Source organism: Hemitrygon akajei, chromosome 18 (assembly GCF_048418815.1).
Source record: "Hemitrygon akajei chromosome 18, sHemAka1.3, whole genome shotgun sequence".
Taxonomy (NCBI): domain Eukaryota; kingdom Metazoa; phylum Chordata; class Chondrichthyes; order Myliobatiformes; family Dasyatidae; genus Hemitrygon; species Hemitrygon akajei.
In genome coordinates, this window is record NC_133141.1 from 31,404,038 (window position 1) to 31,430,214 (window position 26,177).

The following is a 26,177-nucleotide window of genomic DNA, read 5'->3' on the forward strand; positions in this document are numbered from 1 at the left end:
TACATGTGACTGTAATAAACCAATTCCAGTACCACCTTATTCGACAATATAGACAGTCTCCAGTTAATTAAAGGGGTCAGTCCTGCAAGTTAAGTACATTTTACAATAGACAACTTGTAGCACCATCATAAGCACCCAGGTACAAGCAACACAGAACGTAGGCTGGACCAGTGGGTGGAGCACCAAAAGGCCTGTTCACCTGCTGTACAAACTTGAAAAGATGGGCATTAGAATTGGTTTATTATTGTCACATCTACCAAGGTGAAGTGAAAAGCTTGTCTTTCACACTGTTCATTCAGATCAGACCATTACGCGGTGCATTGAGGTAGAACAAGGTCAAACAATAACAGAATGCAGAATAAAGTGTCACAGTTACAAAGAAAGCACAGTGTAGGTAGACAATAAGGTGCAAGATCATAATCAGGTAGACTGTAAAGTCAAAAGTCCAATATAAGGTATGAGGGAATTTGTTGGGTAGTCTTTTAACAGTAGGGTAGAAACTATGGGGTTGAGCCTGGTGGCACATGCTTTCAGGCTTTTGTATCTTTTGCCCGATGGAAGAGGGGAGAAGAGAGCTGTGGGTGGTGGCAATTATATATCTTCACTTCAGATGTATTTTACATATTTTACTAACTACAGCTGTACAGTGGAGAGCCTTCTGACTGGGTGCATCACCGTCTGGTGTGGAGTCTCCAATGCAGAGGATCACAAGAGACTGCAGAGGGTTGTAGACTCAGTCAGCTCCATCACAGGCACAAACCTCCCCAACTTCGAGGACATCCTCAGGAGGCAGGGTTTCAAGAAGGCGTCATCCATCACTGAGGATCCCCACCATCCAGGACATGCCCTCCTCTCCTTACTATCATCATAGAGGAGGTACAGGAGCCTAAAGACCCACACTCAATGATTCAGGAACAGCTTCTTCCACTGTCAGATTTCTGAACAGTCCATGAACACTATTTTGTGTTTTTTTTTTGCACCATTAAATTACTACAGACTACCAAGTAAAATATGTCTTTACACTTTACTGATGCCACTGAACAGCACGTCACACCATATTATGCAGTGATAATAAACCTGATTCGGATGTCTCCCTGCGTCTCCACACCCTTTGCTGTACGCATTAGAATGTATAAAGACAGCACAGAAACAAGCCTTTCAAGCCCACTGCCAACCATCAGCTACCAAACTCATTCCATTCCCATCAATTCCCTCCCAAATTCTACCCACCATCCACACACACCAGGGGAGGATTCAGAGCTGATTGACCCAACCCCGCATGTGGTTGGGACATGGGAGGGAACTGAAGCACCTGTGGAAAATCCACAGGGTCACAGGGAGAACTTGCAATCTCCACACATATACATAACGGAGGTCCGGATCAAACCCGGGTCTCCAAAACTGAGAGACAGCAGCTCCACCTCCCACACCAGTGTGCCAACAGTCCCAGCCCCCTCCATATCATCTGATGTTTATCCTGTGACTTTAATGCACCCTTGATCTTAAATGCCTTTAATCAGCTTTCAGAACATTAATTAAATTTGTAATTCTATTCTTCTGTTCTACAAAGCCTAATTACAACGTTACTCAAGCAAGAATATTTCTGCATCCTCAATGTGCAGGGGACTACACAGAATGGAATAATCCATTCAGTTCTGGTCACCCCATTACAGGAAGGGTGTGAGGGCTTTGGAGAGACTCACCAGGATGCTGCCTGGATTGGAGAGCACGAGCTATAAGGAGAGGCTGGACAGACTTGGGTTGTTTTCTCTGGAGCAGCGGAGGCTGAGGGGAGATCTGATCGAGGTTTATAAGAGGCATAACACAGAATGTTGAAAAGGCTCTTGGATGTGCAGTCAAGGCACTGATTACAGAAGCCAGGATGTTCTGTTGTAGCAGAACAAGATGTTTTCAAAGCCACACTAGGAATATTGTGTACAGTTTTGGTCACTCTGCTCTAGGAAAAATCATCATTAAGCTGGATGATGCAACTAGACTCTAGGGACTGAGTGATAAGAGAGGTTGAGCAGATTGAGAGTCTTTTCATTGGAGCAAAGAGGACTGAGAGCAACCTTATAAAATCATGAGGGGCAAAGACGGCGTGAATGCAACAGTTCTTTTCCCCCCTCCACAGGGTTGGGGAATCAGTAACACAGGTTTAACATAAAACAGGTGGTTTAATAGGGAGACATTTTCCATTTAGAGGGCAGTCCCTATACACAAGCTGCCAGAGGAAGTGGTTGAGGCAGGTACAGTAACAACATTTAAGTCACTTGGATAGGAAATGTTCAGAGGGATATGGGACAAACACAGGCGACTGGGACTGGCTTAGATGGAAATCTTGGTCAGCATACACCATTTGGGCCAAAAGGCCTGTGTTGCTTACACACACACACACACACACACACAGAGTGGGATATTACAATACATTCCATGCTGAAGAGATGTCAGTGATTAAAGACCCAGAGGATCAGGTTTCGGGCTAGCCAGGAAGCTGTCACCCAGAACGCACCCCATCAGCTATCAGTTTATGGAAAATGTCAGAAGCTTAGCACGCTTTCCTTTCCTGCTCCCTGCCTCCCCACCCAAAATCCTTTCTCCAAAGTTGCAGCCACAGGTGGTCAACTATTTTCAGCCTGGGTCGGGTTTCAGGAAGTAATGCAGATTCAAAACAGAAGACAGTTTAACTCTTTCCTACTGGTTGGGGGGTGGTGAAGGAGGTGAAAACACACACTCACTGTATTTCATGCTTGCTGTTCCTCCCTAGGGTCCTCCAGCCCCTGACCTACTCCTGTAGTCACTGTGGCAGACAGAAGGGTCAGTGGTGAAAAGGGTGGGCAGTTTCAAGTTCCTGGGTGTTAACATCTTAGAGGATCTATCCTGGGCCCACTATATTGATGCAATCACAAAGGATGCAAACAAGCAGCTCTACTTCATTAGCAGTTTGAGGAGCATTTATTACATCAAAGATCCTTGTGAATTTCTACAGTTACAGCAGACAGTATGGTGACGGGCTACTCAAGCCTGGCAGGGAGGCAGGTACACAGGATCACAAGTGGCTGCAGAGTGTTGCAGCTCCATCACGGGCACAATCCTTTCTACTAGAGGACATCAAGAGGTGGTTTCTCAAAAAAAGCAGCATCCATCACTGGGGACCTCACCATCGAGGATATGCTCTCGTTCCTACCATCAAGGAGGTGGTACAGGAGCCCAAAGACACACGCGCAGCAATTCAGAAATGGCCTCTTCTCATCTGCCATCAGATTTCATTATTCTTTTCCTTTTACACTAGTTAATTTATTTGCACTCAGTGTATCACTGCCACAAAACCACAAGTTTCACATCATGTGAAAGAGTAATAATAAATCTAATTCTGGTCAGTGGAGATTCCAGGATATGGGGACTAGGTGACAACATCGATTTAGATTCAGATTTAATATCACCGACTTATACAACATGAAATCTGTTGTCTAGCAGCAGCACCACAGAGCAAAGACAAATTCTATAATTACAAAACAATAGCACAGAAAAGGAAACGAGGCAGTATTCAAGGACTTTCAGAAATCTGGTAGTTGAGCGGAAGAAGCTGTTCCTGAATCACTGAGTGTGGGTCTTCAGGCTCCTGTACCTCCTCTCTGATGGTAGTAATGAAAAGTGGGCATATCCCGTAAGAAAATCTGCAGTGATGGATACTGCCTTCTTGAGGCATCGCCTCTTGAAAATTTCCTCGATGGTGGGGAGGGAGGGCTGCGCTCCCTCTGCAGCTTCTTGCGATGCTGGAGCCTCCATACCAACCTGTTGCAAGCCTCACTCTGAACAGTACATTCCTGTTACAGGGCTAGATCCTAGCAGAGGCAGCAAAAGACACACCCATCCAAAGCTCTATGCGGAGATAACAAATTAAGGGCCAGTCCAGCGGAGCACTCTTCCAGTGAGAACGTGGGCTTCCCCTTGGATACTCTAGTTTCGTCTCGTGAGGTCAGTGGGTTAACCATATACAGTATTCCTCTCAATCTTTCCAATCCATTTACTTTACATCTTTTAAATGTTGTTAATGTACCTGCCTCTACCACTTCCTCTGACAGCTTGTTCCTTATATGGACCACCTTTTGAGTGAGAATGCAATTCAGTTTCTTATTAAATTTCTCACCTTTAACTTGTGCCCTCTAGTTTTTGATTCCTCAACCCTAAGGTAAGGACTGTGTACATTCACCCCATGAATGCACCTAATGGTTTTATACACTAGGGTTATACCCTTCCACCTCACAATCTCCTACACTCCAAGGAACAAGTGCTAGCCTTTCCAATCTCTCCCCATAACTCAGCCCCAGAATCCTGGCAGCATCCTCTTACACCTCTCCAGCTGAATATGTCATCTTTCCTCCAAGTGGGTGAGAAAACCGTACACTACACTCTGGGTGTGGTCTCCCCAACATCTGACATGACTATAACATCACAACTAATCATAGGAGGCTTCCTCCTATGTCTCAGTAATGTACAGGATTGTAGGTTAATCAGCCATTGTGAATCTTACAACCCCATCCCCAAAGACTTTGGGACAGTCAATGGGAATGGGGGAGGGGGAGGATATGAAATAGGATGAGTGTAGATATGTGAATGGTCTGCATGGACTCTCTGCGCCCAAGGACTATTCCTGCTTATTGTCACTAACCTGGACATTCAAACCATGACATGAACTATACAATAAATAACAAGGCGCTGATGAGTGTTGGGGAGTACAAGCACACAACGTACTGAAAGCATCTGTACAAGTGGACTGTAGAAAGTAGCCATGCACTTAGGGCGCTAACCTCAGTCAGGACATTCAGTTTACGAGTATGATATCATGCGACAGTTATACAAGTCATTGGTGAGAGCATACTTGGGAGTGTTGTATACAGTTTGATTATCATGTTACAAGACATTGTCAAGCTGGAGAGGATGTAAAGAAGAATTACAAGACTCTTCCTGGACCAGAGAGTCTGAGTAAAAGGGAGAACTTGGCCACAGTGGATCCTTAATCCCTGGAAAGTGGAGAATGACCTCCAAGGGTTTACCAAGTCATGAGTTATATATATCAAGTGTTAAGTCAGTCTTTTCCCCAACAGGGGAAATGATCGCTCTGGGCCTGTACTCACTGGAATTTAGAAGAATGAAGGGGAATCTCATTGAGACCATCGATTGTTGAAAAGCCTTGATAGAGTGGAGGTGGGGAGGATGTTTCCTATAGTGGGGGAGTCTAGGACAAGAAGGCACAGCCTCAGAATACAAAGTCATCTCTTTAGAACAGAGATGAGGAGAAATTTCTTTAGCCAGAAAGTGAGAAACTTGTGGAATTCATTGCCACAGACGCAGTGGAGGCCAAGTCATTGGGAATATTTAAAGCAGAGGTTGATGGGCCCTTGGTTATTAAGGGAGTGAAAGGTTTCAGGGAGAAGGCAGTAGAATGGGATCGAGGGGGAAAATAAATCAGCCAGGATTGAATGGTGGGGCAGACATGATGAGCCAAATACTCCAATGTACATGGAAGTGAGGAACTTGAAGGGTTATGGGCTGAATGTGGGCAACTGGGACTAGCAGGGAGGATGCAATGGAGAGCATGGACCAGTAGGGCCGAAGGACCTCTTTCGTTGCTGCATGACTGACTAGTGTTGCGTACAATTAGACAACCTGGCAGGGTTTCAAAGATCTGTCCCTGCTCCGGTTCCAACAAGTGAAAAGCTGATGAGACACTAATGAATTGACAGCTCGGTGGGAAGTGTGTCTTGTTTTAAAACCACAAAAGGAGGAGCTGAGGCTGAGATTTATCTCACTTGCATTTCACTTAAAGCCTCCAATTTGCTGTGGGGGGTCATGTGCAGATACAGGCCCTGCAGCCCTGAGGGGGAACATGAACAGAAAAGGCACGGGGTCTGGGCCAATTGCAGGCGTATGGGAGTCTCTGGAGTGGCCATGAGAGGATGGTCACAGCCCAGTGCTCTAGTGTATGAGAGTCTAAAACTAGAGGGCACAGGTTTAAGGTGAAAGGGGAAAGGTTTAAAAGAAACCCAAGAGCCATGCTGTATAGGATGCAGAAAAGATTACAAGGATATCACCAGGGCTGAAGGGCTTGAGTTACAAGGAGAGCCTGGACAGGCTGAGTCTGAAGGGTGATGTTTCTAAAACCATGAGGGGAATAGATGCAAGTGGGTCTTAAACTAGAACCTACTTACACTAACCCTACATTCTTGTCAACTAACCACACAATGAATACTCAATTAAATGTCTCCAGAGGCCCTGGTTGCACATGCACACCCCAACCCCAGGACAGGCCCTTCAGCCCAACTGATCCATGCCAACCAGGAATCCCATCGAAGCTAGTTACATTTGCATGTATCTGGCCCTTATTCCTCTTTCCTATCCACCTACCTGTCTAACTGTCTTTTAAATTTTGTTAATGTACCTGTCTCAACCGCTTCCTCTGGCGTAATATACGCACAATGCTGCAGGAAGTCAGGTAAGACAGCAAATATGATCAGGAATGAACAGTCAACTCTTCAGGCCGAGCGAGGGGTCTTGGCTGATGCTACCTGGCTTGCTGAGTTCCTCCAGCATCTGCTGAATCCCGTGTTCATGATTCATTTCCTCTGGCACTTCATTCCAATTACAGACCACCCTCTGGGTGAAAAGGTTGCCCCTCAGATTTCCATTAAATCTCTCTGTTCTCACCTTAAACATGTGCCCTCTTGTTATTACCAACCCTGGGGAGCAACGACTACACATTCATCTTAGTCACACCCTCATAATTTTATACAACTCTAAGGTCACCCCTCAAGTCTCCCATGTTCCAATTAAGGAAAAAGTCCCAACCTGCCCAAGCTCTCTAACTCAATCACCCAAGTCCCAACAACATCCTTGTTAATTTGCTCTGAACTTCCAGCTTAATGACATCTTCACTGCAGCAGGGAGACTTCAATTGGGGCCTCACCAATCCATGCCCAACTCCTGCACTTGGGGCCCTGACCAATAACTAGCATGTCAAAAGCCTTCTTCACCACACTGCCTACCTGTGACTCCACTTTCAAGGAATCATGTAGCTATACCTCAAGATACCTCTCTTCTACAACACTCCATTCACTGTGAAAGTCCTACCTAGATTTGCCTTTCCAAATTTTAACACCTCTCACTTATCCAAATTATCCAGCTTGGATTAACAACTGCTCTGCCCATGACCGCAAGAAACCGCAGAGTTGTGGGCACAGCTCAGCACTTCTTGCTGCCTCAGTAAAGCAGACAGCAGAATCAAAGACCCCACCCTCCCCAGACATTCTCTCTTCTCCCCCTCTCACATCGGATAGAAGATACAAAAGCCTGGAAGCACGTTCCACCAGGCTCAAGGACAGATTCTATCCCAGAGACCCTTGGAACAGAAATCTTACACAGTAATTTCGATTCCTGACCTCACATTCTTCCTCGTTGTGGCCCTCGCACCTTATTGTCTACCTACACTGTACTTTCTCTGTAACTGTGACACTTTATTTTGCATTGTTATTGTTTTACCTTGTCCTACCTCAATGCACTGTGTAATGATCTGATCTTTTTTATTAATAGGGAATAAGCCCTTCCTGCATTTTAAGCCACACCGCCCAGCAACCCCCAATTTAACCCTACCTAATCACAGGACAACTTACAATGACTAATGAACCTACCATTCTGTCTTTTGACGGAGTGAGGAAAACCAGAGCACCCTTCACAGGGAGGATGTAGATTCCTTACAGATGAACTCCGACACCCCGAGCTGCAATAGTGTCACACTAACCACTACATTACTGTATGAACAATATGCAAGACAAGATTTTCATTGTATTTTGGTAAAATTGACAATAATAAACAAATTCCAAAGAGCTACATCTGCCATTCCTCCACACATCCAGCCCTTAAATAATTCCCCCACTCCAAAACTTTGGATAACCTTTTGTCTGCCATACCGCATAGTTGTGATTTGCAAAATATTTCAAAAGATAATTGATGAGATAAATCAGTGGGAAGGTTATCCAAATAAAGCAACATCATATACTGGAAGAACAAACCAGACATGGAGCAGTTTGGAAGAACCAGCCATCAAACTTAAAATTACCAGCAAATGGGAGATTTCTGTTCAAATAACTTGCATATGGAATCTCCCATTTGCTGATAATTTTAAGTTTTACGGCTGGTTCTTCCAAACTGCTCCATGTCTGGTTTGGAGGGATGTCATTAACACCAGTGGTCAACTGAAGTTATTATTGAGCTTCAATAGTTTAAATAGAACACATGGCAAAAACTGGAAAAAACCCTGTGCAAGTATCATTACAGCACGTACAAGGGTTTCATTAAAGCTGAAAGCCTTGTTCCCAAATTACAAACAGCTGTTCCTGGCGCAGCAACAGCAAGGCTTAGAATAGTTTACATTTACAGGAAACTAACTTAGAAAACTATCAAACAGTCACCTAGTACCAAAAAAAAGGACTCAATCTGAATCCTTGCACCTGATTGCCTGTGCTCCACTTTCTCTGTAAATGCAACCCTTCGTTCTGCATTGTTATTGCTTTCCCTTGCTGTACTGATGGGGTGAAGTAATTCATCCGGATGAAGTTTTTCCACTGTCACTCGGTACATGTACCTATTTTATAAAACCAGGAGTATTGCATTCATTTCTGGTCACCCTATTACAAGGTTGATAAGGCTGAACTTGGTCACTATGCTATAGCAAAGATGACATAAAGCAGAGGAGATTAATGAAGGTGTTGCCTGGACTCAAGGAGCAAGTTATGGAGAGAGGTTGAGCAGGTTAGGACTTTATTCCTTGTAGGGGTGATCTTAGAGGTGTATAAAACCATAAGGGGCATAGATCAGGTGAATGCACAGTCTTTTCCCCAGGGGTGGGGAACTGAGAACTAGAGGGTACAGACTTACAATTGGGGGGAGAGATTTAATCAGAACTTAAAAGGAGCACAGCATGCTTGCCTTTATTAGTTGAGGCATTGAGTGCTAGAGTCCGGAGGTTATGTTGCAGATTTATAGAACTCTAATCAGAATGAGCAGTTATATCATGCAGAATCTATCCCACTATGTTAAGACTTCACCTCAGTATATGTGACAACGACAAACCAAATTTAATTTTAGGCTCTTGCTTCCCTGATTTGGGAGGTTTTGAAAAAAAAAGACAATATTAAAGATTAAATATTTGCTTTATTTGTCACAGTTACATAGAGACATACAGTGAAATGTATCTCTATTGGAGTCAGTGATCTAGAGCTGCAAAAATTGTGGTTCTGCATGGTGGCGAGTTCCCATTCGTGGAGCTCACTGATAAGCTGCATTTTCAGTAGCTCCAGGAACAGCCTGTGGGCCTGTGGACCCGATTTCTCACTGGTGCCACAAACTGAAGCGTCTCGAGAAGCCAGACCATTGAGACAGCATGTACTGCACTCGGGCGATCACTCTCTCTCTCTTTCTCAAATGAGTGAGAGTTTACTCCCGATTCTTGGGTCGGGGGAACTTCTAATAAAAGTGGCGCTACAGGCTGTTTGTCTCCCCTCTTGCTGTGGGATGTCGAAATGTTGGAGTGAACAGTTAGTGTTTGATGGACTGTAGACCATGGCCTCTCTTCGGGGGCTTTACTGTTGCTTGCATGGTGGGTGGAGGGAATGCTGATGCTTTATGCTAGAATGGGGGGGGGGGGGCAGAGGGGAGGGTTAATGCTGCTTATGTATGGGAGAAGGGCAGGAGGCTTTGGGGTTCTTGTTTTTTCTGGGGGGGGGGGGGTTCTTCTGTTTCAAGGATGTCTACCGAGACTAAGAATGTCAGGTTGTACATTGCATACATTTGCTGATATTAACAAAACCACTGAGCGGATTCCTCCTTCAGCAAAGTTTCGACTATCTCGCTGTCAGCCTCCCAGGCTGAGAGGTGCTCCTAAAAAAAAATGAGGAAGATGGGCAATCTTTTTCCTCCCCACCAAGTTAAGATCAAAAACAAAGGCCAACAGCTGGGGTGGGGGCGGGGGGACAGCCAAGAGAAATGGGGAGGGCAGAGTCATTTCCCATCATGTTTTATCTGAAGGCCTGTGCTGTTACTTTTATCCCTACCTTAATCATCTGCTCCCCCAAACAATTCCCCACCTCACAGACTGCAACATTTCCCAACATGTTCACCACCAGCCACAAATGTAACTCGGCACAATAGGGGCTGTCACAACCAATTGGAGAGAACAGGGTTCAATCAACCACATCATCATCCAATGGCTGATATTCTTCAGAGGGAGGTGGGGGGGGGGGGTTGCCAACTAGTCTCACAGTCCAACAGCTGGTTCACAACCCCCAGACAGACATCTCCCAAAGGACAAACTGCCTTCTCTCCTCACCATCCACCCAACCACCAACTCCAGATACTGTAGATCCACGTGCACTGGGAATAGGCAGTTTCCCTCCATAGTTGCTGCCTTGCTGAGTTGCTCCAGCATTTGCACATGTACTCAGGCAGCTCCCATTCCTCTGTCTCCTCCTGCACTCAACCCCACTTCCCATTCTGACAAAACTGTCCATGGCCACACTCAGGTTGGAGGCACAATACTTCATATTCCATTTGGGTAGCCTCCAATCTGATGACATGAACTTCAACGTCTCCAACTTGTGGTAATTTCTCGCCCTCCCTCTCTTCTTCAATTCTCCATTCTGGCCCTTCTCACTTGTCTATCACCTCTCTCTGTTGCACCTCATTCCCCCTCTTCCATGGTCCTTTCTCCTCTATCACATTCCTCCTTCAGCCCTCTACCTTTTTCACCTATCCCCTCCCAGCTTCTCACCTCATCCCTCCTCCCCAACACATCTTCCCCCTCACCTGGTTTCACCTTCCAGCTTGTACTCCTTCCCATCCATCCACCTTACTCTGACTTCTTCCTCCTTCCTTTCCAATTCTGATGAAAGTCTCGACACAAAACATTGACTATTTATTCCTCTCCATAGATGCTGCCTGACTTACTGAGTTGCTCCAGCATTTTGTGTGGTGCTTTGGAATTCATTGCACCTCCAAGCTATCTTGCTCAGGATCAGGCCCTTCTCATCCCTGTGAACCTGTCCTGCACCTCCTGTAGCATTACAGCTTGGCAGGACAAGTCTTCTGCTTGAGACCACAAGGAACTCGGCACATGACACAAAGCCACCTTCCCCTCCAGTAACTCCATCTCAGTAAAGTGGCAAACTGGAGCTCAATATAATTAAGTATGTAAGATGATGCATTCTAGAAAGTCAAGCCAGTGTAAGACTTCTACAATGAATGTTATGTTTTATTTCCCTTTTGTACTACCTGATGAACTCATATGGAATGATCTGTCAGAATGGCATGCAAACAAAAGCTTTCACTATCTTGGTACATATGACAATAATAAATAAATTAAATGCTGCTATCTTGGAGGATCTATCCTGCGGCCCACACTGATGCAATCAGGAAGGCACACCAATGGTTATAATACATCGCTAGGATCTTGAGGTGATTTGGTCAGTCACCGAAAGTCATTGCAAATTTCTACAGGTGTCGAGTGGATAGCATTCTGACTAACTGCATCACCACCTGGTGTGGAGGCTCTAATGCACAAAAGGCTGCAGAGCAGTGTTTCCCAATCTGGGATCCATGGACCCCTTGGTTAATAGTAATGCTCCATGGCATAAACAAGTACAAAGCTCAAAGTTAATTTATTATCAAAGCACATACATGTTACCATATGCAACCCTGAGATTCATTGTCTTGTTGGGATACACAGTACCCAAGAAACATAATAGAATCAATGAATGACCACATCCAACAGGATGAACAACCAATGTGCAAAAGATAAACTATACAAATACAGAAGAAAATAATAATAAAAGTATGACAGCAGCAGCAAGAAGAGAGCATGGTCTGGGTGGTGGGTCCTTGATGACAGATGATGTAGACTCAGTCAGCTCCATCACAGGCATAGCCCTCCCCACCACCGAGAGAACATCTTCAAGTTTGGTGTTTAAAGGTGGCGGCATCCATCACTATAAGGACCCTCACCACCCTCCTCTCATCACTACTATAGGGGAGGTGGTGCAGGAGCCTGAAGATTCAGGAACAGCTTCTTCCCCTCCATCAGATTTTGGAGTGATCCATGAACACTACCTCCTTTTTTTAAAAATAAAAGAAAGCACTATGTGTCTTTGTAATTTATACCATACTGCAAATCAAGTTTCACATCAGACAAGTCAGTAATATTAAATCTGATTCAGATTATTATCCATGATGCTCAGTCAAAACATTCCAGATTGCAACAATCATCCTGCACCGAAGTGAAAAAATTCCTTTGGCTTCCCTTGTGCCCTCAACGGCAACCTGTTTTAGACCCCTCCATGGAAAAGCTTTCTATGACCCACCCAATATCCTGCAATTTTGCACACCTCTATCAGGATTCTTCCCCGCCCCCTCCCTCAGCCTCCTCTGCTCCAGGTACAACCAAGCCAGCAGCTCCACAAGGAGGGAGCTTTCCAAGCTGAAGCAACCCCAAGTGAATGTGCAGCAGCCTCATACCCTTCCAGTAGTCTGGCAAACAGAAGCACACGTATGTAGTCAAGGTCCTACCCAGCTTCCCCCCTCCCCCAACCTCAAGCATTGCAATGTTTCAGCATGGCAAGGTGATTCACGCCTCCCCCAGCCTCTGCCCCCTAAATGGGATGGCCCAACCTACGACCTCGAGTTGTAGCCACATCAATGGCTCGTTGACTGAAGTCCCAGAAAATTATATTCCTCCCACACCAATAGAAGAGGCCAAGGAGATCAGCATACGGCTGAACAAGAGCAAAAGAAACACAAAAAATTTCAAACCTATTCAAACTATGCCAAATTAAATCTCACCCAGTAGTCTGAGTGGCCATTGATGGTATGTGTTACAGTTAACAACAGAGACAAGGTGCTATTTATCAAGACTAATTGCAGTGCTAGAACTCATTTAGTCACACAGCACAAAAAACAAGGCCTTGCAGCCCAACTGGTCCATGACAACCTAGATTCAGCGAGTCCCATTTGCCCCAAGTTTAAACTTTTCCTATCCATCTTTTAAATGCTATTAATGTACCTGCCTCAGGCACTTCCCTCTGGCAGCCCATACCTTACAAGCACCACCCTCTGCGCAAAAAAAAGTTGCCTATCAGGTCCCTTTTAACTCATTCCCTTAAACCTATGCCCTCCAGTTCTAAATTCAAAAGGAACTCCCTTTAGAACAGATGAGGAATTTCTTTAGCAAGCGGGTGATGAATCTGTCACAGACTGCCGTGCAAGTCAAGTCGTGGGTACAATTAAAGCAGAGGTTGATATTTTCTTGATTAGTCAGGGCAAAGTTAACGGGGAGAAGGTAGAACAAAGTGGTTGAGAGGGGTAATAAATCAGCCATGATCAAATGGCAGAGCAGACTCAATGGGTCAAATGGCCTAATTCTGCTCCTTTGATCTTATTCAACAATTCTGGAGAAAAAAAGCTTGCACATCATCCTCCCAATGTCCTTCATGGTTATTTTCATATCTGTAAGGACACCCCTCTGTCTCTACGCTCTAAGGTTATAGCCCCTGTCTAAACTCTCAATGTAACTCAGTCACTCAAGTCCTGTTAAATCTTCTCATCACTCTTTCTCACTTAATGACATTTTTCCCATGGCAGGATGGCCAAAACTGAACAAAATACTCCAACGTTCCAAATTCCATATACCCACCATCCTGGCAGGGCAGAAGAGCACACCAACCATCAGGGCACCAAGTCACACACCACCCCAACTGGGGAACAGCACAGGAACAGAACCTTCAGCTCAACATGTCTATGCTACATACATTGTCATATTAAACTAAATTTCTTCTGACTGCACATGATCCATATTCCTCCATATTCAATGCCACTGTCTCATCTGCTTCCAACACCACCCATTCCATGTATCCAACACTGTCTAAAATAAAACCAAAACTTACCTTGCACATCTCCTTTGAACTTTCCCCCTCTCAACTTCAATGCATTCCTTCACGTATGTGATGCTATACTCGGAAGATTCTGACTCTCCACTCGATCTCATTTTACACACCTCTCTCAGGTCTCCCCTCAGCCTCCGCTGCTCCACAGAAAACAACCCAAGTCTGTCCAGCCTCTCCTTATAGCTCGTGCCCTCCAATCCAGGCAGCATCCTGGTGAACCTCTCCTGTAATGCTTCCATCTCCTTCCTGTAATGGGGCAACCAGAACTACACACAATATTCTAAGTGCAACCTGATCAAACTTTTATCCAACTGCAATGTGACTTGCCAGCTCTGATATTCAATGCCCCAGTGATGAGGGCCAGCATGCCTTCACCACCTCATCTACTTGTGCGGCCAATTTCAGGGAGCCAACGACTTGGACCTCGATCCCTCAATATATCAGTATAGGGGAGGTGTGAGAGGTAGGTAAAATACAGTGATGGGTGCCTGGAATGGTAAAGGCTGATAGATTAGTGACATTTAAGAGACTCATAGATAGGCATCTGATAGTGAGAAAAATTGATGTTTATGGGCTCTGTGAGAGGGACAGGTTAGATTGATGTGGAGTAGGTTTATATAGCTCAGGAAGACACTGGTCATGAAATTTGCTATTTTGTAACAGCAGTACAGTGCAATATATTAAACTATTACTAAAAATTACAATAAATATAAATAGCACACAGAAAGAATGGCAAAGTATTGCTCTATGCTCTGTTACTGATCTATAACCCCGCTGTATTCTTTGATAGCCCTTCACACTACCGACAACTCAACCAAGCTTAGTGTCATCTGCAAAATTGCTAACCTACCCATCCAGATTTTCATCCTAATCATTACTATATATTAAAGGTCCCAGCACTGATCCCTGTGAAACATCACTGGACCTCCAGCGAGAATAACAGCCTTCTACCCAGACTGTCTTTTATGGCCAAGACAGCTCCAAACCCCAATTTGATATTCACACTGGATCCCACATACCATTCCGTAACTTAAGGACCCCCATCTCTTGCCAGCAGAGGCTTGCACCCAATTGACCCTCAGAAAGGAAACAGAGCAGCTGGGACTCAAATTTCAATAACATCCTTGTCCATTTTCCAGCACACACAAACAGCAGCCAGCATTTGTATTCGGAGCTGGTAACCTGTGCTTGCTGCAGCCAGGAAACAAACAAAACCTCTGCCCTCCCAAAGTTTCCTTCAAGTTCTTGCTCAGAACAATACAGAATTGCCTCCTCATCATTGACAATCAACATCACACACTACAAGGATGTGTCTAGATTGCTCTATACCCTATACACCCATGACTGTGTGGCTAGGTACAATTCAAATGCAATCAATAAATTTACAGGTGACACAAGTATTGTTGGCAGAATTTTTAATGACAATGAGGTGGTGTAGAGGATTGATAGTCTCGTTCAGTGGTGTCACAGTTACAACCTTGCATTCAACATCAGCAAGACCAAAGAACTGATTTTGGATCAAAAATCTGAGCAGATTCAAGTTCCGGGGTGTTAACATCTCAGAGGATTTATTCTGGGCCCAACATATTGATGCAATCACAAAGAAGGCACATCAGCTTCAGTTTTTTAAAAAAAAGGATCTAGTGCTTTCCTAGCGTATATGATGAATAAACTCTTCTCAGGTTTGCAGCCAGGTACAAGTATTCATTATAACTGATGTTATATCAGTGCATGGAGTATAAGAAATGAGGTGGATGATCATGTTGCACTATTACAGATGGTCAAGTCTGATGTTGTGGCCATCAAGGAATCTTGGCTGAAGGTTGGTTGTGGTTGGGAGCTGAAGGGCCTACTCCTGCTCCTGTATCTTATGTTCTTGCGAAAGATATGTGGACATGTCTATGCATAGGAAAGGTTCAGAGGGATATGGGACAAACACAGGCAACTGGACAGGCTTGTTAGACGTGTAGGACAAAATTACAGCCAGCTGGGTGAGTATCAGTGCATTAGGGATACTGAATCAAAACGGGGTAGCAAATACAGTACTCAGAGTGTTACATCTCAATACACAGAGTATAAGAAATACGGTGGATGATCTTGTGCACTATTACAGATTATCAGGTATGATGACGTGGACATCACTGAATCGTGGCTGAAGGATGGTTGTAGCTGGGAGCTAATGTCCAAGGTTACACGTTGTATCAGAGGGATAGGAAGGTAGGCAGAGGGGGTGGTGTGGCTCTGCTGGTAAAGAAAGGCATCAAATCAGTAGAAAGATGTGACATAGGATCGGAAGATGTTAAATCCTTGGGGGTTGAGTTAAGAAACTGCAAGGGCAAAAGGACGTTGATGGCAGTTATATACAGGCCTCCCAACAGTGGCTGGGATGTGGACCACCAGGTTACAACAGGACATAGAAAAGGCAAGTCAAAAGGGCAATGTTATGATAGTCATGGGAGATTTTAACAAGCAGGTCAATTGGGAAAATCAGATTGGAAATGGACCTCAAGCAAGTGAGTTTGTTGAATGCCTACACAATGGCTTTTTACAGCAGCTTGTCGTTGTGTCTTCTGTTGAATTAGCTATACTGGATTGGGTGTTATATGTAATGAACCAGAGGTGATTAAGAAGCTTAAGGTAAAAGAGCCCTTAGGAGCCAGTGATCACAATATGACTGAGTTCAACTTGAAATTTGATAGGGAGAAAGTAAAGTTTGACGTAGCAGTATTTCAGTGGAGTAAAGGAAATTACAGTGGGATGAGAGAGGAGTTGGCCAAAGTAAATTGGAAGGAGATGCTGGCAGGGATGACAGCAGAGCAGCAATGGTGTGTGTTTCTAGGAAAATGAGGAAGGTGCAGGATAGATGTATTCCAAAAATGAAGAAATACTCAAATGGCAAAATAGTACAACCGTGGCTGACGAGGGAAGTCAAAGCTAATGTAAAAGCAAAAGAGAGGGCATACAACAAAGCAAAACGTAGTGGGAAGGTAGAGGATTGGGAAACTTTTAGAATCATTAGGAGAAAAAAGATGATCTATGAAAGCAAGCTAACAAACAATATCAAAGTGGATAGTAATAGCTTTTTCAAGTATGTAAAAAAAAAAATGAGAGTGGATATAAGACTGCTAGAAAATGAGGCCGGAGAAGTAACAGGGGACAAGGAGATGACAAATGTACTAAGTGAGTATTTTGCGTCAGTCTTCACTGTGGTAGACACTAGTAGTGTGCTAGATGTTGAAGAGTGCGAGGGAGGAGAAGTGAGTGCAAAAAGCTGGAAGACCTAAGGGTACATAAGTCACCCGGACCAGATGAACAGCACCCTAGGGTTCTGAAAGATAGTGGTAGAGATTGTGGAGGTATTCGTAATGATCCTTCAAAAACCATTGGACTCTGACATGGTTCCGGAGGACTAGAAAATTGCAAATGTCACTCCAATCTTCAGAAAGGAAATTATAGATCAGTTAGCTTTTTCTAAGTGGCTGGGAAGGTGTTGCAAGTCACTTGTTAAGGATTGAGGTTGTTGAGTCCTAGGTGACACAGGACAAGATAGGACAAAGTCAGCATGGTTTCCTACAGGGAAAATCTTGCCTAACAAACCTATTGGAACTCTTTGAGGATAGATAGAGGGGATGCAGTGGATGTTGTATATTTGGACTTTTAGAAGGCGTTTAACAAGGTGCCACACACAAGGCTGCTTACCAATGCAGCCCATGGTATTACAGGAAAGTCTCTGGCACAATTAGAGCATTAGCTGATTGGTAGGAGGCAGCGAGTAGGAATAAAACAATCCTTTTCTGGTTGGCTGCCAATGACTAGTGCTGTTCTGCGGGGATCAATGTTGGGACCACTTCTTTTTATGCTATATATCAATGATTTAGATGATGGAATAGACGGCTTTGTTGCCAAGTTTGTAGATGATACAAAGATTGATGAAGGGGCGGGTAGTGTTCAGGTAACAGCTAGGCCGCAGAAGGACTTAGACATCTTAGGCGAATGGGTAAGAAAGTTGCAAAGGAAATACAATGTTGGAAAATGCATGGTAGTAGAAATAAATGTGCAGACTATTTTCTAAATGGGGAGAAAATCCAAAAATCTGAGATGCAATGGGATCTAAGAGTCCTTGTGCAGAACACCCTAAAGGTTAGCTTGCAGGTTGAGTCAGTGGTGAGGAAGACAAATGCAATGTTAGCATTCATAAGAGCAGGGATGTGATGCTGAGGCTTTATAAGGCACTGGTGAGGCCTCACCTTGAGTATTATGAACAGTTTAGGGCTCCTCATCTAAGAAAAGATGCACTGGCATTGAAGAGGGTCCAGAGGAGGTTCACAAGGATGACGGGTAATCATACAAGGAATGTTTGATGACTCTGGGTCTGTACTCGCTGGAATATAGAAGGATGAGAGGGAATCTCAATGAAATCTTTAGAATGTTAAAAGGTCTAGACAGAGTAGATGTGGAAAGGATGTCTCCCATGGTGGGGGAGTCTAGGACAAGAGAGCGCAGCCTCAGGATAGAGGGGTGTCCATTTAAAACAGCTGCAGAGAAATTTCAAGAGAGCAAGAGAGATGGTGGGGGAGAAGGGGGTGGAAGCAGGAGAGGTGGGAGGGTAGAAGAAAGAATCGGGGAGTGGAAAGGAGAGAAAATAAACTGGGGGGGGGGGGGGGGAGAGAGAAGAAGAAAGAGAAAGAGCAAGGGAAAGAAAGCACCAGACAAGCCTTATTCACTTGCATGCAGACAAACAAATGATCGTCAAAACAGCCCTTGCATCTGGAAAGAATTTGAACCACCAAAACAGTGCCCTTGAATATAACTAAGCAGCAAAGCGAGTCCACAGGCCAAACAGCTTTTCCAGTAACGCCCTATTTCCACAGACCTAGTTGCGAAACCCCTCTGGCCCCACACCAGTTACATTGGAGTTTAGCCCACTGCAGAAAACTTCGCCAATATCCCAGAGACCCCACCACCTCTCCCTTCCCCCAAAGTCTACCTCTGTGAACAATCTCATCTAAAACAGGCTTCAGCAGTGATTACAGAAGAACAGAACAACAGGCACTGTTGGAGGGGGAGCGGGGATATTCTGCCGGTGAGTTGAGCTCCCACCGTCTCTGCTGCAACAACACTTCCCTTCCTGTGCTCTCTATTTCCATGGGATTCACGCCAGCATCTTGCTTACCTCCCCAGTTGCTTACACTTGCAAACTAAGTTTGCCCATGCTGTGGGAAAGTTCCCAACTCTCGATTTAAAACGGTATTCTGCCAGCAATCTGTCTGTCTTGTTATCCTCTCAGAAGAGCACAGAAACAAGCCCTTCAGCCCAACTCAAAATGCTGGCCAAGGCATCCATCTACGCTTGTCCCATTTGCCTGCATTAGGCATGTATTCTTCTGAACCTTTCCTACACACAAATGCCTTTTAAATATTATTGTACAGGCCTCTCTCAATGATGCTGGCAGTTTGTTTTTGTGAATCTACAAACCTCGGTGAAAGTGTGATCCCCTCTCAACTTCAGCTTATGCCATCTTGTTTTTTGACTTCTCTACCCTGGAGAAAATGACAATGACCACCCAACTTATCTGTGAACCTTACAGTTGAAGAAACCCCCTTGTGAATCTTCTTGCCCCCTGCCTAATTTCATGCTACTGTCCGATTCTGGAGAGAGTGTGGATACAGGGCACCACGGTAGCATAGATGTTAGCGCAACACTCTTACAGCTCAGGGCGTCAGAGTTCACAGTTCAATTCTGACGTCATCTGTAAGAAGTCTTTATGTGGAATACATGGGTTTTCTTTGGCTGTTCCAGTTTCCCTCCACAGTCCAAAGACATACCAATTGGTAAGTTAATTGGTCATTGCAAGTTGTCCCGTGATTAGGCTAGGGTTAAATCGGGTGTTGCTGGGCAGCACAGCTCGAAGGCCGGAAGGAACTATTCACCGCTGTGTCTCAATAATAAATTTAAATAAAGATTCACATTATAGTGGCTGGAGGGCTTGAGTTATAATGAGACTTGACAGGCTAGGACTTGTTTTCCCTGCAGCGAAAGATGTTTGTAAATCTACGATGGGTATAGATAGGGTGGATGGTCAGTTTCTTTTCTCTAGAATAGAGCATCAAACCATAAGGCATGACATGAGAGGGGAGAGGTTTAATAGGAACCTGAGAGGCAATCTTTTCACCCAGAGGGTGGTCCGTTTATGAAATGAGCTGCCAGAGGAAGTGGTTGAAGCAGGTACCAAACATTTAAAAGGCACTTGGACAGGTACTTGGATAGGGAAGGTTTAGAGCCAGGGTTCCCGACCTGGGATCCACAAAACCTTGCTTAATGGTAGGGATTTATGGCGTAAAAAAGGTTGGAACCCCTGGTTTAGAGGGATATGGGGAAACATGGGCAGATGGGACTGGTTTGGATGGGAATCTCGGTCAACAGGGGCCAGTTGGGCTGAAGAGCCTGTTTTGACGCTGTGAGATTCACCATCAGAGGGTGGTGAACTCAAGCTCAGTCGTTTATCACTTGGAAAACCGAGTACAGTATGCACATTCTTAGACTATGAGATATAGCAAAATTAGGCCATTCTGCCCAATCAATTCTCTGTCAGTCAATCATGGCTGATTTTTTCAACCACATTCCTCCTGTAACCCACTCACTGATCAACAACCCATCCATCTCTGCCTTAAAGACACTCAGTGACTTCGCCTCAACTGCCCCCCCATAGCACAGAATCTCAGATTCACCACTGGGATGAGAAATTCTTTCTCATTCCAGTTCCAAAAGGACACTCCTTCAGTGCTGTGCCCTCAAATTGCAGACTCTCCCACTGACAGAGATGTCCTCTCCACATTTGCTCTCTTCAGGCCTTTCAGTATTTGGGAGGTTTCCATCAAGTACAGGTCCAGATAGACATCAAACAAACCTCATACATCAAGCCTTTCATTCCCAGGCATCATTCTTGTGAAACTTCTCTGGACCCTTAGATAGAGTCTAAAACTGCTCAACCTTCCTTGTATATTTTAGTCTTCTCAAAATGAATGTGCACACTACATTTGCCTTCCTTACCAATGACTCAACCTGCAAGTTAACCTTCAGGGAATTCTACACCTGGACTCCCAGAAGTCCCTTTGCACCTCTGACTTCAAAATCTACTCCCCACATTTGGCACCACTTTACTTCCTACCAAAGTGCATTACCCCAACTTGCAACCTGCTGGCCACGAGACTTTATTTGATGCCTTAGCTGTCAACAGCAATAGAAAATTCACAGCATGGTTGAGTCTGAATCCAGGGAGTGTTCTATATACTGGATCATAGCAGGCCTACAGGTAATGAAGCATCTGTAAAACACAACAGCTCAGTCAACACAGAAGACCCACCCCTCATTCAACAACAGTTTCTCCTCCACTACCATCAGCTTTTTGGACTGCACTTCTTGCTTCCTTCAACTTGCATTAATATCATTGCATTTATTTTATTTGTTATGTATGATTCACACTAATTTAAGTTTATGTTAACTTGTTGCTGCAGAAGACCAATTTTCATGGCACTTACACCCCTGACAAAAATTGAGATAGTGACCTTATGGTAAGCAAATTCAAGGAGCCAATTGTGGACTTTAGGAAGGAGCAGTCACACCTCACAGCCTTTCTGCAATGGAATGGAAAGCATGAGCAGCTTCAAGCATCTCAGGATCTATCTTGGGCCCAGCAAACTAGACGTAACTGCAAAGACAGCATGCCAGCATCTCCACTTTCTTACAAGTTTAAGAATAGGCGTGTCACCAAAAACTCTGACCAACTCCTGCAGATTCAAGGTGTAGGGCATTCTGGCTGCTTGCATCTGAGCCTGGATCACTAGAGGCTTCAAAGAATGATGGTTCATCAGGGATGCAGCTCTCCCCAACAAGGAGATCTGCAAGAGGCAATGTCTCATCAAGGACCCAACACATCACAGGCATATTCCTCCCCACTACCTCCAGGTCACATCCAAAGATCCCACCCCACCACCCCCATCCGGGCCAACCCTAATCACTACCTCAGTGCAACAACACTTAGTACTGATCTGCTTTAATTAGTTTTGCTTGTAAAAATGGTACAATTTGAAATCCTTGTGAATGCTGCTTACACTATACTAACTGCCTGAGATTATGCTGCAAGGATTTTTCTTTATTGCATCATCTATATGGCAAACTTAACTTTGACCTTGATGCCCCCCCAAATCCGGTCCATGGCCTCTTCTTGATGTTGCCATCGCACAGGAGGTACAGGAGCCTGAAGACTCACACATCAACGTTCAACAACTTCTGCTCCATTTCATCAGGTTCCTCAGACTATTTCTTGTTTTTCTTAATGTTTATTTTGTTGTGTAGGTTATGTATGATTCTACAGTTAACTTGCTTATAAGATATAGTGATGCTGCTGCAAAAAGATAGTCTTCGCTGCATTTATAACCTGGGTACATGTACCCATGACAAACATAAAACCACGTCTCCACCGGACTGCAGTAGATACCATCGAAAGCATACAAGGGATGGACTATATCTTTGGTTGACAAGGATGCTGCCAGGACTCTGAGGAAAAAGTGAGGTTAACCATTTAAATCTTTCCCCTCTCACCCAAAACCTGTTGTTTTCTAGCTTTAGATTCCCCCACTCTGGAGGGGAAAGAGGACGGTCTGATCATCTTAGCTACACCCCTCATGGCTTTATAAACCTTTATCATACCAATGTTTATAAAGGATCTTGGCACAACTGCAGAGCTTGAGTTATAGGGAAAGGATGGCCAGGCTTGAATTTTATTCCTTGGAATGGAGGAGATGCAACCTTACAGTGATGTTGAAAATTAGGAGGGGCACAGATAAGGTAGACAGCAAGTTTTTTTAAAAACTTCTTAAGGTAGTGAAAGAAAAATTGGTCCCCCATCTATCAATCAGCACCTCTACTGTTGAATTGGGATGTTGTGCTACAGCTGTACGGGATGCGGATAGACCACACTTGAAATCATACCTGCTGCTACGAGAAGAATGTCATTAAGCTGGAGAAGATGCAAACAAGGTTCACAAGAAAGTCAATGAGACCAGACAGCTTGAGTTAAAAGGACAGTCTGGACAACAAGACATTGGAGCTGCCTTAAGAAGGCAGCATCCATCACTAAGGACCCTAACCATGCCTTCTAACATCAGGGTGGAGGTAGAAACCTGAAGCCCTTCATTTAACGATTCAGGAACAAACAACCTCTTTCTTCCTTGTGAACTATCCATGAACACTACCTCGTTTTTTCCTTTGCGGTATGCATTAGTTGTAATTTTTAGCAACTTTAGCTCACTATTATGCTTTCATATAAATATATATAATTTATATATATGTAGAAGATACATTTTATTACAACTTGTAACTTTTATACATTGTACTGTACTGCTGCTGCAAAAGATCAAATTTACACGCTATATGATAACGATAATGACCTGCTGTACGGCAGTCGGTGGACAAGTCCCTCTGAACACATCCCACTCGCTTTTCCCCGAAATGTAGCGACGATGCCTCGGTGATTGAAGGCGCCCCCCCCCCCCAACCTCACACACAGCCCAGTAGAAAATCTAACTTGTTCATTCTTCCCCCCCCCCCAACGTAAAGCTTAACACAATCCTATCAGAAATCATGGATCAGGGTCCCAGCAAAGTTACTTGTCAAACTACAAATTAAACGGTACCACTGGTTGCATTATGGTGTGTATGTGTTTACATAAACACAAAAAATTAATCCTCCAATCACCACCACGTCCTGGAGACGGAAAAGCCGCCTGTCTGGGTCCCTGCACAGTGCGACTTTTCATTTACCGGGGGGGGGGGGGGGGGCACGATTAGCATTTATTTGCAAACATCCAGGAACACAGAGGAAAAAAACTCCCCGCACTTTTACAGAAATGCAAAAAACACACGCTATTTCGCATCGAAAATGCCAATCGATTACGTTCGGCAAATCGAACCACATCATGGAAACGGCCGGAATTAAAAGATTTCTGCAGAATCGAAAGCTTCCCAATCCGCTTCGTTTTTCTGCCCGAGCGAGTTCATGTTTATTCCATCGATTTGCGATTGCAACAGGATTTTGTTTTTCGCACTTTGATTCCTAGTGTAAACGCCACGAAATGCGAAGGACACACAACTACTGCGATTTTTTTTCGCAAACTGAAAGCATTCAGACACGTTTAATGATACATGATTTTTTTCCCCCACAGCTTTTTCTAATTAGGCAAAAGCATCGACTTTCCTTAACACTTGGCTTCCTGACCTTAATTTCCACGAGATGTTTACGGATTTTTCTGCTTTCTTGTTTTTGAAAAAAAATGCAGTATTCCCGCAGATTGGAAAAGGATTAAGTATTGCAAAGGATGCAAGAGAATAGAAAGGTTTCTTGCATTTGAAAAAATGCAGGAAAGCAAGCAGTCGTTTTATACTGCGCTTAAAGGACAGAAGGACTCGTATTTGGATGCAAATTGCAAAAGGGTCGAGAGGGTTGAATTTGCGGAGGGCACGGTTACGAATAAACCTTTATTTGATAAAGCATTCAGGGGCACACGCAATCCAAAGAATGAAAATGGGTTAAATTTTATTTTTCGTGTCCATTCACGTTTAAGGTCTAATAAAAAGTCAGAGTGCAATTAAAACAACGCAACTCCCACAAAATTTAACGGGAACCGCTCATTGTGTTGGAATGTAACGCCGTCCCTGCAAGATCGAGGACAAGATGCACGGATGCAAATAAAAGCGATCGAGACCCGGAGGACTGAGCCGGATCCGCTCGTCGCATTTTACCTTAGAATCGCACAAGGATGCAACCTGGTACTTGCATTTTTAATTTTGTAAAGACCGGGTTGGGTGCAAAGAAATCAAGCCAAATCTTCAGGATTGTCACGCACGGATTTGGGGAAGAGGCAAGCAAACCCGGCGCACTGCAGTGCATTTGGAAAAATATATATCTGTAGACACCAACGACCAGCACCCACCCACTCACGACACGTTGCCCACTCCCCACATGGGGGGAGGGAGGGAGAAAGAAAAAAAAGGAAAAAAAAACACCATCTCTCCGTTTTGCATTCTGCCTCCAACCAGCCAAAACAAAAGGAAAAATGTAAGAGCAAACGTTGCATGAGGACGAATGCAAAGCGGGGAGGTGGGTGATCCTTTGCAATTGCCTTTTGGCAAACGCGCGAGCGGGGAGGAGGGGTGGACAAATAATCCGCTCCAGCTTACCTTCGGCCGCGCGGGTGGACGAAAGATCTTGCGACGCCCCTCGCACCGCGCTTGCTAGCAGCAGCAGCAGCAAGGACAGCCCGACTGGAGACATGATGCACGGAGCCAGGCGATGCACGGACAAGCGCTGCATGGGAAGCGTCCTCGGACCGGCCCCGGCTCGATCGCACGGAGCTCCCCGGCGGGGTAGGGAAAGGGGGGGGTGGGGTGAGTGGGTGGTCTCGCTATGGTTTGGTCGACCCGGGGAGAAGCCAACCTCACATGAGGAGAAAGGCTTCAGAAAATCGGTAACAGTCACTTTGCCCTCCCCTCCAAGCAGTTCTCAGATGGTTTGCCTATAGAACTCCGTCTCCAGGGACCCCCGCTGTCGTCGACGAAAATGAACGAGGGATTGGGGGGGGGGGGGGAGGTGGTGGAATCGAACAGCGAACAAATCAGATCCGTCCTCTCCGAGCACTTCGCTCGGACTGAACGAACTAGGCTTGAAGGGCTGAGGAACCGCGCAGGCGCATTGGCAGCAGAACGGTCTGGGCGGGGCTGGCAATACGTAAAACCTTATTGGCCAAGGAAAGGGAGCTGGGCACAGGCTGGGAGGAGGAGAAGAGTAGGAGGGGCCGTCGGCCAGCGTGGCATGGAGAAAATGGGCGGGAAGGAGACCCACGTGGGAGGTCGCGACATCCAGCAATCGGGGAGCTCGGCGGCCACGGTGACGTCCAACGGAGGAAATGTCTGCAAATCAGAGCTCGGGCTGACACTCCCGACCAGCCCACCTGTGTAGGACGCATGCGCCCGGAGCACCACCGGTGGGTTCCCAGCCACGCAAACGCGGCCCTGTCCCAGGGTGGGGGGGAAAGGTAGCTTTCCCTCTCGGCGCATGTGCAGTTGTCTCCCACAGGCCATGTGCTCGGAAAGGAATGGCAAGATCCAGTAATACCCACGAAAATAAAATGGC

The 26,177-nt window shown here is 45.1% G+C and overlaps 1 protein-coding gene across 1 annotated transcript in view; it reads right to left on the minus strand.

Annotated features, from left to right (window-relative positions):
• The window catches only part of LOC140741643 (low-density lipoprotein receptor-related protein 1-like), a 561,364-nt gene extending 535,678 nt beyond the window's left edge, over positions 1 to 25,686 (minus strand). Inside the window, 1 exon segment of the mRNA XM_073071927.1 lies at positions 25,226 to 25,686. Within this exon segment, the coding sequence (XP_072928028.1) occupies positions 25,226 to 25,358 (133 nt within the window). The 5' untranslated portion in view covers positions 25,359 to 25,686.
• Positions 25,687 to 26,177: the final 491 nt, after the last annotated feature.